Consider the following 14030-nt stretch of genomic DNA (forward strand, 5'->3'; position numbering starts at 1 on the left):
GAGAGTGGGTAGCTTCCCTGGCTCCACTCCAAGTTGGTGGTGCAATGCCCGGCCCCCGGTAGCGGGCGCAGACTGGCTGCCGCCTCCGGGCCACGTGGTGCGCGCGGCGGGCGCGTCCGAGGAGCCCGCAGCGGCTCCTGGCTCAGAGCGGTCTGGGCTCGGAGAGCGGGCGGGAGCTGGGGGCCGGGCCGGTGCGGGCGGCGAGGCGGGCGGAGGGGGCGCGGAGATAGCCGGGCTGTCGGGGCGCAGCGGCCGGCGGCGTCGGGGCCGCGGCCTCGTCCCTTGGCGCGCCGCTCGCACCGGGTTTCTGCGCCCAGGGCGCACGGCGGGCAGGGACGCGGCGCCGGCCGCCTGGCCGCCATGGAACCGGCCCCCTCCCCCGACGCCGAGCTGCGGTCCTTGCTCCTCGCCAACGCGTCGGACTCCTTCCCCAGCGCGGGCGCCAATGCGTCGGGGCCGCCGGCAGCACGGAGCGCCTCGTCCCTCGCCCTGGCTATCGCCATCACCGCGCTCTACTCGGCAGTGTGCGCCGTGGGGCTGCTGGGCAACGTGCTCGTCATGTTCGGCATCGTCCGGTGAGTGCGCTGCGGGCTGGTGCGTCGGGCTATGCCCCGGGGTGGGGTGGGGACTACGGACCTGGGACCCTGACCTCAAACCCCGCACTCCCGGGGCCTCCGCACTTCCTGAAGGGGGCGCCCGGGGCTCAGTGGAAAGACCACTTCCATCTCGAGGGGGACGCTGGCGCGCGCGTGCGCGTGCGTGTGTGTGTGTGTGTGTGTGTGCGCTCCCGCGTTTAACTAATAACATTTGATCATCTGTTGGCATCCCCTATATCTCTATCAATCTATGTGGGACAGTTTGGCGACAGTTGTGTGTCTGTCACAGTTTGTGAGTGCGTGATTTTGTTTGTGACAGTACAGATGTGTGTTTGGACCTCCAAAAACCTGGTAGGGGTGGGCAGAGATGCCGGAAGTGCCATGGGCCTCTTGGGAGACAGCAGTGTGTGGGCTGACTGCATCGTGCTGAGGGGGCACTTATCAAGTCGTACTTGGGGATCTTCTGCTGGGGTCCCAGTGTTGGTGTGTGTGCTGTCTCACACTGTCAGTTTGTGATTCTCTCTGTAGGAGCACGTGACAGTGTGACTTGTTTCTTGTCAGACCCCTGAAACCCTCGGAGGAGGAGAGCATCCAGAGTGGCTTTGGACACTTGTGTTTGTGCACCTGTGTGTGCGTTTGTTAAGGGGTAGCCATGGTTCCTGGGTACAGTGGGCCAGCTAGTCGCTCTCTGCTTCCTTCCCCACTGGCCCTCTAGTCCATGGCTCTGGACGTGATTCAGAGAGACCTCAGATCCTCCTCACAAATGCTCCCTCTCACCTTCTCCTCCTCTCCTCTAACAGTCTTTTGTTTTCTGGAAAAGACAAAAGTGATTTGTTTGGGCTGGAGTGGAGTTTGTACTTTCATCTGAGGAAGTGAAGTTCGCTTCTTGGTATCTATGTTCAGTGCGGGGACCTTCTCAGAGAGTCTAAAACATCACTGGCTTGTCCAAAAGGAGCCTTCCTGACCCAGCTCTGTCAGTGCAGACACTGGCAAAAAGAATTGAAAGGAAACTCCTATCCTTATAACAACAAAGATGCCCGGGTATTTACTGTTAGTTGGAAATGGGTCATCCACGGTGGTTGACCAAGAGTACAACCCTGAACGTCTCTGGGCTCTGGTGTCACCAAGCCGGGCAGAAGGCACAGGGCAGATTGTGGATTCTGAGGTGGGAGATGTGAACTGTGGTCTTGGTGCAGTCACTGATGCCTATCACATTGGGGGCCCATTCCCCCTGACCCACCATCTGCCCCATCTGCCTCAGTTTCCCTGTCTGAGGGATAGAGACCCAATTTCCTCAGTTGGGAGTATGAATTCCAGAGTAAGGGGTCTCTGCCGGGCAGGGTGCAGTATACAGGAGAGTTGCGTTGGTGTGTGGGTGTTGAGGGAGCTTTGGCGTCGATGACTCCAGGGGAAGCTTTGCTCCCCCAGGAAGAGTGGAGGGCACAAGAACGTCCTGTGCTTTCAGTGACTCATCACCAGCCACAGTGGGAAAATTCCCCCAAGCACAGGCAGGATTGATCTTTGCTTCGCATTTTTGTCGGTGATGCTCCCCACTTTACCCTCGGGAAGTAGTGTGGCCTGTAGACTTGGGTCAACCTGAGTGTTAATCCCAGCCACGAACTGGCTCTGTGACTTGGGTAAAACACTTAGTCTCTTTGAGCCTCAGTTTCTTCATCTATAGAATGGGGGAATAATAGAAGCTTCCTTGACAGGGTTTTTGTGAGGTGTCACTGAGCGAGCATATATAATGCAGCTGGCGTCGTGCCTGGACCCAATAAGTGGAAGCTGTGTGTATGATGCGGATGAGTAACTTTCCAGATTCTTCAGAATCCAGTGCCTACGACAGAGGAGAGTGAGGGGGCGCTTGTCCTAAGGTGGGCCTGGGAGTAGCTCTGATTCAGGGAGTCCCAGGTTCCTGGCACTTGCGCTCTCTAGGGGGGCTCTACGTGCTCTGATCTGGGGAAAGCTGAGTGTCAGTGTGTTCGGTTCCATCTCCGGTCTCTTTCCTGGGGCCTCTGGCTGGTGGGCTGATGAGCACAGCTCCCGCACTACCACTGAGCCGGGGGAGGGCCTCTCACTTCTGAGGGTCCACTCAGGGCAGGCCCTGGGCTCTGCCTGCTAGGGTACTCCAGCCAAGCTTCCCCAAATCACATTGTCAAATGCATCTTGGAAGCAGCATAGCTGGCCCCTCAGGTCCCTGTGTTGCTAAGATATTTCCTGGGCCAGCCATCTATGTGATCACTGTATCTCTGGGCCCGACTGATTTAATCCTCACCTACAACCCTGTGGGATAGGTATTAGCATCCCCTTCATTGTCACCTCCATTCTACAGGTAAGGAGTCTGCAGTTCAGAGGGAGGCACGGTGGCCTGTCCCCCTTAGGTCCCACAGCTGGCTCCAGACCCAGAGTAGAACCCTGGTCTTGTCCAGAACTTTTTCCAGAGCTGCCTGGGATAGGGGACAAAGAATTGCATGGAAGGCGGGGGCAGGATCCTGTCCCTCCTCTTGTCCTAGGATTCTCAGAGAATGATGGAGACAAAAGGACGATGAGCCTACACATTACTCAGCACACGTATTTTAGGCCACCGTCCTTGGGGAGGGGAATGACGGGCCCCTGCACTTAGTCCTTCCCCACTGAAAGGGAGGCTAGGGACAGGGCAGCTGCCTGGGGCTTGGCTTCTGCTGGCAAAGTCCCAAGAGCAGTGCAGGGAGGGGAGCCAGGATGGAGAAAAGCCTCTGGTGTATCTGTGGTTCCCTGACACCCCATGCAGAGCCCAGCCCCACCAATAAGTGACTCAGTTGACTGGTTGAATGAATGAGTGATTGAATGAATGTCAGTCCTGAGCTGCCTGTCAGTCCTGAGCTGAACCTATCTGGGGAGCAGGGGAAGGTTTGCAAAGGAAGATCCAGAGGACCACTGAGGCAGAAAAGCAGGGAGGTGTAGTGGCAGAACTGGGGCTCTGAAGTCAGATGCATCAACGGGCAAATCCTGATTCAAAGCCACTTACTTGCTGTGTATTTGGACTAGTGACTTCACCTTTCGGAAGTTCACTTCTTCACCCATAAAGTGGAAGTAACAGCAATGCATCTGGGGTTGTGGCGAGGATTAAATAACACGTTGTGTCTGAGCCTTTTAAGTCCTTTGAGAACAGGGAGGGTCTCTATGTGAAGGAATGAAAAGAATTAACTCATTCAAGAAAAATCCTATGGATGCGCTGTGCTAGATGCTGAGATATGATGGTGGGGAAGAAAATCCCCCGTCCCTGCCCTCATGGAGCTCAGGTCTGGGAGAAATAGACATTCATCGGCCGGCCAGCCAACGGATTTAAGTTTGTAGCCGTGGTGAGGGACGTGGAAGAGTATGAGGGAGCTGTGGGAAGCCCCCGAAGCGGGGAGGGTCTCACCCGGTCTGGAAGTTCAGGGAAGGCCTCTGAGGAGCTGAAGGATGAGGAGGGGGTAACTAAGTAAAAAGGTGAGGGAAGAGCCTGTGACGGGAAGCCTGACATGGATGAGGGGCTGAAAAAACAGAGCACGGGTATCTCAGAATCCCAGAGCACAAAGCACTCTCCGTTCCCTCCTCCCCCCGCGACTCTGACCCTCTCCTTGATCCACAGACCCGCCTGAGAAGCCCACTCATCCTTCTGGATACATGAGAGGGGCCTCTGGGAATTGCGCTCTGAGCAAACAGCCTGTGGTTCCTGAGGGTTCCGTGAAGTGTGAGCAGGAGTTTTGGGGATGTGTGGTCCCCAGGCAGACACTCCTTACTCCTGCAGGGTGAGTTCAGCCAGGGTGCTGACTTGGTGGGTCTTTAGAGCAGACACCCAACAACCCCTCCTTCTGGGTGCAGTCGTACCCTGAGCAGGGCTGGCATCTCAGAGTCCCCATTGGCGGCCCTCTAGGCAGGGTGGAGTGTGAAGGGCTTAAGGACCCCCGCATCTCTGATGGGTGACCCCATCTTCCCTCTACGTGGCTCAGGGCTTCCCAGTTTGCCTGTCCTGAGTCCAGTAGGAGATTGGAGTCAATGCTTCTCCACCTGGTCTCTTGTCCGCCTGCCCTGACCCCGGCCTCCACCTCTCCCTGACCCTGGTTTCGGCAGGTTTGCACCTTGCTGTGTCTCTCACCACCCCCATCACCCCCGCCGGGCCTCCCTGCCTCTTACCAGCCCGGCCTGCCTCTTCATGGCTCTGTTTCAGACTATGCATTTCTCTGCCCCTTGAGCTCTTCCTGGGCTGGCGTCTCTTCTGACTCTTGTATCAAATGTCAGCTCTGCCACCTGCTAAGATCCTTAGCAGGGTGGATGGCCACTCTGCACCGCAGTTTCTCTATTTATAAAATGTGGATCGTAGCACCTGCCTCAGAGGCACCTTCATCTTAAAGATGACAAGACGACGTTGGTAGAGCATCGTGTCTTCCCTCCCATCCCAGGTGACTGCAGCACAGAGCAGGGGGCGGAGGCTGGGCCTGGCAGCCTGGTGTGGGGCGGGGCTGTGACAGGTGAGTAAGGGTTCTGGGTGTCCCCTCTGTCTACTACCGAGGTGCCAGGGGTTGCTGGGACAAGTGCTCAGGGTGAGAGCTCTGAGTTCCCGTCCTGCTCTTGGGGACGCAGCGTGAAGCCCTTGCCTTCTTGTCTCCCTCCCCTCTCTTGTCCTGATTGGGGTCTGCGGACGCAGGGCTCCTGGGCCAGGAGAGATCCCAGTGAGGTGACACAGTGCAGTGGTGAAGGTTCATGGCTGGAGGTCAGGTCATGCTGGTCTCCATCCCCGCTCGACCATGTCCCAGTGTTGTGGCTTTGGGCAAACAGCTTAACTCCCCTGAGCCCCATTTCTGCATTTGCAAAACTGGGGTGATCAGAATACGTTATTGGGAGCATTAAGTGAGATCATGAATGTGAAGGTCATAGCACAGCACCTGGCACATAGTAGGCCTTCAGTATGTGTCAAATGCCGAGATTAACAGGCACCCCTGCAGCTGCTCCAGGCAGGCAGAGCTGGTGGCTATGAGACCTGATTGTCTACACTTTCCACCTTGGGTCCTTTCCTGTTTCCTGCATCGTCTGCATGTTCACTCATTCAACAAGCCTTTGCTGATGCTGACCCGTGGCAGGCCCGTCCAGCCTCAGCTCCCACTGACCAGACTCTCAGCTTAAGCCTCAGCGTGGCCTCTGGCTTCTGATGTACCCTCAGGACCCCCTAGTTAGTTACAGCTCCAGGGACATTTGCAGCTTCCTGGAGCTGAGGGAGTCCAGGGGGGCACATGACCCAGCCAGAGCAGGTGTCTGTGCTGAGCCGTGAAGGGGGAGCAGTAGTTGGCTCCACGGAGAGGGGGGCAGAACATTCCAGGCAGAGGGAACAGCATAAGCAGAGAAAGCTTCAGCAGATGATCGCATGGCAGAGCTGCAGAGGGCAGGGAAGTTCACCGTGGCAGGATGGAGAGAGCCAGGGGCTGGGCTGGCTGTGAGGCTGCAGAGGCCATAAGGACCAAAGCAGGGGAGGCCTTGCAGACAGGTGTCCTCCTCACCGTGGTTGTCAGCAGCGCCTGCTGTGTGTGGAGCTGCGGCCAGGCCCTGGGGCCAGTGATGCACCCACCGACCTTCCAGAATTCCTGGGGGAGGGTGCAAATATTAGAGGAACTCCATGGACCAGCCCCAGGGAATTGGAGGGAGTCATTCTGGTGAGGGAGGGTGGGGAGGGAGGGCGGAAGAGGGGCCTGGAGTCCGGCCCAGCGTGGCTGTGTTAGGGGCCAGAGGCCGTGCTGTGGCTCGAGTTGTGCTAGACAGGTTCTTGGGGCCCATGGTAAGGCAGCCATGCTGGGAAATGAAGGAGCTTTTGGTCACAGGCCATGGGGAAGAGGACTTTGGAGCAGTCTGTGCAGAATGGAGTTCAAGAGGACGAATTTGCTGTGGGTGGGCTTGGGGTGGATTGGAAGGGGTCAGCTCAGGGTGATGGATGAGAGCTGGGTGACCTGGGACAGGCCCCAGAAACCCTGGCCTTGGTTGTTCCTTTCTAAGCCGGAGCGCTGTGGGACCTGTAGAAGGTAGGAGGCTGGGCCAGATGAGCTCTGGCGAGGCGAGTGGGGAGGGCAGCAGCCCTGGATGGTGTCCCCGAGCCTCCTGGCCCTGGCCCAGGGCCTAGCTTCCCAGGTCTTGGGTTCATTCCCTGGGGAACATGTGTGACTCACAGACACACCGGGGAGAATCCAGAGGAGTCACTCCCGCGCTCCTGCCACGTGCCAGAGGCTCCTCCAAGCTGCGTGACAGGCCTGCGAGGGTATGAGAGATGAGGGCGGGAAGGCTCCGAGGGAGCTTCTCATAGCCAGAAGGAGGCACACCCAGGTCCTTCTGACTCCCAAACCCCTCCACATCCTCTCTGCCGCTGCCATCCATGGGACACATGGGGAATGGAGGCGAGAGCTGGGGCTGTCTAGTTAGAGGAGGGAGGACCAGGGCTGGGGAGGAGGGCAGATTGCTGTCTGCAAACCTCCGAGGCCTCTGTGTGGGGTGACAGCACTTGGGAGTCTGGACATCATAGCCAGACTGACCTGGGATCACATTTACTAAGAGAGTGAGCTTGGGAGATACATACATAACCTCTCTGAGCCTCAGTTTTCTCATCTGTGAAATGGGAGTAGCAATAGACCCTCATAGGGTGGTTATGAGAAGTTCATGAAGTTTATGTGAAGGACTTCAGCACAGAGCCAGGAATTTGGTAAGTATTCTCTAAATATTTTCTATTATCATGTCTGTTTAGAAGAGGAGTGAGACTTGCTTCTCACTCATTTGATCGACATTTATTGAGCCCCAGAGGAACTAGAATTATTGGGTGGATGCTACAGGGAAACTTTGTCAGCTCAATACTAGACATTTTTTTTTTTACAATAAACACAGTATCATAAATCACCACAAGTAACACTGTAGTTATTTCAGAAAATACTGAGATGATTAGGCAGCGACAAACATTACCCATAATCCTACCATAAAGAGAAAAGCTTTGTCGTTTTGGTGTATTTCCTTCCCATCTCTTTCTGTGTCTCTCGCTCTGTGTTTGTTTGTATGTGTGTGTGTGTGTGTGTGTGTGTGTGTGTGTGTGTGTTTTAATGACATCTATATCATACTACATTGAAATAATGATCACATCATATATAATATTTTGTAAGCTGCCTTTTCATATACCATTATGAGTGTATTCTCATGTTATCAAACATTCTTTGAAGACATGATTTTTGACAGCTGCATTGTATGGATGTCTTCTATATGGGGGGACTTACATCGTTTCTCATATCATGCCAGTCTAAATAATATGTCTGTGAACGTTCTTGAACCCATATGTTTGTGCACATCTCATATTATTTCTAGAAGAAAGTTTCTAACAGTCAGAGCTCTTCAGGAAGGTATGGGCTGCTGTGTAATATAGGGAGTTTCCTGTCCCTGAAGCTATGCAAGAGGGCACTGGCAAACCACTGTGTGGAGGTTTGGCGATGGAGATTTGGGTGGAGAAAAGGTAGACATACATAATTTCAGGCTCCTTTCCCCACAGCTGAGACTGGAGCAAGAATGCTTCTCAGATTCTGTGATCTCAGATTTCCCTTCTCCCCTTCCTGGCAGATGATGCCTGAACTTTAGAGGACGGGGGCTGTGCAAGGGCAAGGCATGATTTCATTAACCTCGGAGTCCTGGGACCTCGAAATCTAATTGGCTACCCAGACATCATAATATGCACAGGAAGAGGGATAATCGTGGCGTAGAGCAGAAAGCCCGGCTTAAATTAGCAGTTTATCATCTTGCAGGCTGCAGAGGCCCCAGTACCATCTGGGAGGCATCGGGTGGGGTGGGGTGTCTGCGTTGTGTTCTATTGATTTAGAGCTCCCAGTTCAGCTGCAGAAATCAGCAGCTTTGTCTCTGGCCGGGGTGGGTATGTGCAGCAAGAATGTTTTCTTCTGTAGCTTCCCAAGTCTTTCTTGATAAGTGGAAGGAACTCAAACTTCAGAGTCCTGTGAGGTCAAAGAGTCCCATTCGATAAACATGACACAGGGAGAGGTAGAAATGGCCTCACTCCCCTCCCCTGCCGAAGTAACGTTTTCACCAGGGCGTAGAATGTTGAATCACGGGTGATGATTCTCTTCATTGCACATTTATTTTGTGCCAGGCACTCTGCTTAGAGATGTATACATGTTATCCTATTTAACCCTCACAGACCTCTATTAGGTGAGTGCAGTTGCCCTTATTTTCTAGATGAGGAAACTCGAGGCTCAGAGAATGTTTGATATAACATGCTCAAAGTCCTGGAGTCGGATTGAAGTCAGGTTATTCTGATCGCAGAGCCTGCACTTTTTTTTTTTAATTGAAGTATAGTCGATTTAAAATGTTGTGTTAATTTCTGCTGTCCAGAAAAGTGATTCAGTTATACTATACATTCTTTTTAATATTCTTTTCCATTATGGTTTATCTCAGGATATTGAATGTAGTTCCCCGGTACTATACAGTAGGACCTTGTTGTTTATCCATTCTATATATAATAGTTTGCATCTGCTAATCCCAAACTCCCAATCCATCCCTCCCCCACCCCCCTCCTCCTTGGCAACCACAAGTCTGTTCTTTATGTCTGTGAGTCTGTTCTTTTTTTTTGGCGAGGGGGTGGTATAGTTGTTTTACAATGTTGTGTTAGTTTCTACTGTACAGCAAAGTGGAGTTCCCTGTGCTATACAGCAGATTCTTATTAGTTCTCTATTTTATACACATCAGTGTATACATGTCAATCCCAATCTCCCAATTCATCCCACCCCCCACCCCCACCCCCACTTTCCTCCCTTGGTATCCATATGTTTGTTCTTTATATCTGTGTCTCTATTTCTGCCTTGTAAACTGGTTCGTCTGTACCATTTTTCTAGATTCCACATGTATGCATTAATATACGATATTTGTTTTTCTCTTTCTGACTTACTTCACTCTGTATGACAGTTTCTAGATGCATCCATGTCTCAACAAATGACCCAATTTTGTTCCTTTCTGTGGCTGAGTAATAATCCATTGTATATATGTACCACATCTTTATCCATTCGTCTGTCGATGGGCATTTAGGTTGCTTCCATGACCTGGCGATTGTAAATAGTGCTGCAGTGAACTTTGGGGTGCATGTGTCTTTTTGAATTATGGTTTTCTCTGGGTAAATGCCCAGTAGTGGGATTGCTGGGTCATATGGTAATTCTATTTTTAGTTCTTTAAGGAACCTCCATACTGTTCTCCATAGTGGCTGTATCAATTTACATTCCCACCAACAGTGCAAGAGGGTTCCCTTTTCTCCACACCCTCTCCAGCATTTGTTGTTTGTAGATTTTCTGATGATGCCCATTCTAACGGGTGTGAGGTGATACCTCATTGTAGTTTTGATTTGCATTTCTCTAATAATTAGTGATGTTGAGCAGCTTTTCATGTGCTCCTTGGCCATCTGTATGTCTTCTTTGGAGAAATGTCTATTTAGGTCTTCTGCCCATTTTTTGATTAGGTTGTTTTTTTTTTTTTAATATTGAGCTGCATGAGCTGTTTATATATTTTGGAGATTAATCCTTTGTCCTTCGATTCATTTGCAGATATTTTCTCCCATTCTGAGGGTTGTCTTTTCATCTTGTTTATGGTTTCCTTTGCTGTGCAAAAGCTTTTAAGTTTCAATAGGTCCTATTTGTTTATTTTTGTTTTTATTTCCATTACTCTAGGAGGTGGATCAAAAAAGATCTTGCTGTGGTTTATGTCAAAGAGTCCTCTTCCTATGTTTTCCTCTAAGAGTTTTATAGTGTTCGGTCTTACATTTAGGTCTTTAATCCATTTTGAGTTTATTTTTGTGTATTGTGTTAGGGACTGTTCTAATTTAATTCTTTTACATGTAGCTGTCCAGTTTTCTCAGTGCCACTTATTGAAGAGACTCTTTTCTCCATTGTATATACTTGCCTCCTTTGTCATAGATTGGTTGATCATAGGTGCATGATCCATTCATCTGTCGATGGACGTTTAGGTTGTTTCTGGGCTTTCTATCCTGTTCCATTGATCTATATTTCTGTTTTTGTGCCAGTACCATATTGTCTTGATTACTGTAGCTTTGTAGTATAGTCTGAAGTCAGGGAGTCTGATTCCTCCAGCTCCGTTTTTTTTCCTCAAGATTGCTTTGGCTCTTTGGGGTCTTTTGTGTCTCCATACAAATTTTAAGATTTTTTGTTCTAGTTTTGTAAAACATGCCATGGTAATTTGATAGGGAGTGTATTAAATCTGTAGATTGCTTTGGGTAGTATAGTCATTTTCACAATATTGATTCTTCCAATCCATGAACATGGTATATCTCTCCATCTGTTTGTGTCATCTTTGATTTCTTTTATCAGTGTCTTTTTTTTTTTTTTGCGGTACGCGGGCCTCTCACTGTTGTGGCCTCTCCCATGTGGAGCACAGGCTCCGGACGCGCAGGCTCAGTGGCCATGGCTCACGGGCCCAGCCGCTCTGCAGCATGTGGGATCTTCCCGGACCGGGGCACGAACCCATGTCCCCTGCATCGGCAGGCGGACTCTCAACCACTGCACCACCAGGGAAGCCCTTAACACTGTCTTATAGTTTTCTGAGTACAGGTCTTTTACCTCCTTATGTAGGTTTATTCCTAGATATTTTATTCTTTTTGTTGCAGTGGTGAATGGGATTGTTTCTTTAATTTCTCTTTCTGATCTTTCATTGTTAGTGTATAGGAATACAAGAGATTTCTGTGCATTAATTTTATATCCTGCAACTTTACCAAATTCATTGATTAGCTCCAGTAGTTTTCTGGTGGCATCTTCAGGATTTTCTATGTATAGTATCATGTGAGTCTGTTTCATAGATGGGTTCATTTGTCATATTTTATTTTTGGTTTTTTTTTTGCGGTACGTGGGCCTCTCACTGTTGTGGCCTCTCCCGTTGCGGAGCACAGGATCCGGACACGGAGGCTCAGCGGCCATGGCTCATGGGCCCAGCCACTCCGTGGCATGTGGGATCTTCCAGGACTGGGGCATGAACCCGTGTCCCCTGCATCTGCAGGTGGACTCTCAACCACTGCGCCACCAGGGAAGCCCTGTGTCATATTTTAGATTCTACATATAAGTGATATCGTATAGTATTTGTCTTTCTCTCTCTGATTTACTTCACTTAGTATGATAATCTCTAGTTGCACCCATGTTTCTGCAAGTGGCATTATTTCATTCTTTTTTATGGCTGAGTAGTATTCCATTGTATTTATGTACCATGTCTTCTTTATCCATTCATCTGTCGATGGATGTTTAGGTTGTTTCTATGTCTTGGCTGGCTATTGTAAATAGTAGAGCTCGCACTTTTAACCATTGCCCTGACCTCTGCCATCTTGTATATCAAGTTTAGCCCCTCTGATTTACAAATGAGTAAACTGAGGCCTGGAGAAATTCTGTGCCTTTTGAGTCAGTGGCCAAGGCAGGACTGGAACTTGCCTTTCCTAACCCCTTGCCTTCTCTTGCATCTGTTTCCATGCTTGGGATTACCTGGGCTAAGGGAGAGCCAAAGGGTGGCTGGGAATAGGAGTAGCTGGGAGCATGAGACGTTAGTTCCTACACAAGGCAGTCCAGCTTGGGGGCCACTGACAACACCTAAGAGGCCCAACGAACCCAAGTTCCCTGGGGCAAGGCCAGCAGCTAGTGAAGCAGCCATATCCTTCAGAGATTGGATTCCAATCCAGGTCTGCTTCTTGCTGGCTTTCCACCCTTAGGCTCACCTCACAGAGCCTGTTTTCTTATCTGTGAAATAGGGATGATAGAAAAACACCTACATTGCAGGTAAACATACATTCAGCAACTCTTCCTAAGTATCAGGCAGAGTTCTAGGTGCTAGGTATGCAACAATGATCAAGACACAGTCCCTGTCCTCATGGGGCTGACATTCCAGTGGGGAAAAGATAGACGATAAAGAAATAGATGTAAGGCCTATAGGCAATGAAGTCATCTGAAACAGGCATGGTGACAGAGTGGCGGGGCTGCAGATGTAGGTGGGGAGGTTGGGGAGGAGGAGACAATTGAGCAGAGGTCAGTTGCTAGGAGGAAGTGTTTTAGCAGGGGGAACAGTGAGGGCAAAAGTTAAGGGAGATGGTGTATGGCCTTAGCACAGGGCCTGGCCCATAACAGGAAATTGTTGGTGATAATGATGCCTTTTGGCTGGTTGCCTAGGACTTGGGAACAGGGGCAAGGATTAAGCCAAGGGAAAGAAACTGCTTCTGCCGGCCAGGCCAGATGCCCCTGCAGGACAGATGGAGGCAATTTGTTTCCCTTGGTTACAAAAACTCATCTTCCTGAAGTGCTAGGAAATGCCCCACATCTAGTGATTTTCCATTCCTCCCAGTGAAGAGGGAGCAGAACCCACACGTGGTCAGAGGGCTGTCCTGCTGGGAGGGGCAGGTGGCCACAAGACGCTTCCTCCACAGGCTCAGGCCTGGTCATCCCAGGTACGAGAGAGGTCAACAGCAAAGAATGGCATATTGACTTGTCGGACTTAATACCAAAAATAGCACTGCTGACCTTTCTTGAGGGCTGACAAGGTGGGCAGCTCTGTGCCGAGCGCCTCACATAAATGATCTCATTTAATTCTCCCAATTCTTTGAGCTTGGTACCATGTTTCTCTCCATTTGAAGATGAGGCCACTGAGGCTCAGAGGTGATAATTCACCTGCTGAGGGCAGAATCAGCCTTGGGTAAATGGCAGAATCAGCTTTGAACTGAGGCGCCTTGATTCCCGGAGCCCACTCATGCAGTGTCCAAGAAGGAACGTCCGTGAGGAAGGTCAAACTCATGACACCCTCTGATCCCAAATGTGGAAGAATGACTTTGTCATACACCCAGGGATTGGGAGAGGCCATGGAGCAGGACTGATTTATCGTTATTAAAATACTGAATTATTGGGCTTCCCTGGTGGCGCAGTGGTTGAGAGTCCGCCTGCCGAGGCAGAGGACACGGGTTCGTGCCCCAGTCCGGGAAGATCCCACATGCTGCGGAGCAGCTGGGCCCGTGAGCCATGGCCGCTGAGCCTGTGCTCCGCAGCGGGAGAGGCCACAACAGTGAGAGGCCCGCGTACCGCAAAATATAAAAAAATAAATAAAATAAAATACTGAATTATTAATTAATAAAACAAAAGTGACACTCTATTGTGTGTCAGGCAGAAGGAAGTATAAGTGATGCCCAGCATGGCCAAAGGCCTAGAGGTGGGAAGCCTGGGCTTTTCAGAACACATGACTTTAGACCGTGGTTCTGTCCACCCTGTGCTTCTGGACAAGCACCTCTTCTCTTTGGGCTATAGGTTTCTTCTGTGAACGAAATGGGAATGTATTGATACCCACTTTTCCCGGTGGGTGTGAGTCAAAGGAGAGAATGTGTGTGAAGCGGTCTGCATGGGGCCTGCCTTGCCCATTGTCCTC

At 50.9% G+C, this 14030-nt stretch overlaps 1 protein-coding gene across 1 annotated transcript in view; it reads left to right on the top strand.

Annotated features, from left to right (window-relative positions):
- The first annotated feature begins 224 nt into the window (after positions 1-224).
- OPRD1 (opioid receptor delta 1) overlaps positions 225-14030 on the top strand; it is a 36080-nt gene continuing 22274 nt past the window's right edge. The window contains exon 1 of the mRNA XM_032642157.1: positions 225-575. Within this exon, the coding sequence (XP_032498048.1) occupies positions 361-575 (215 nt within the window). The 5' untranslated portion in view covers positions 225-360. The remainder of the gene's footprint in view (positions 576-14030) is intronic.

Source organism: Phocoena sinus, chromosome 1 (assembly GCF_008692025.1).
Source record: "Phocoena sinus isolate mPhoSin1 chromosome 1, mPhoSin1.pri, whole genome shotgun sequence".
NCBI classification, from domain to species: Eukaryota; Metazoa; Chordata; class Mammalia; order Artiodactyla; family Phocoenidae; genus Phocoena; species Phocoena sinus.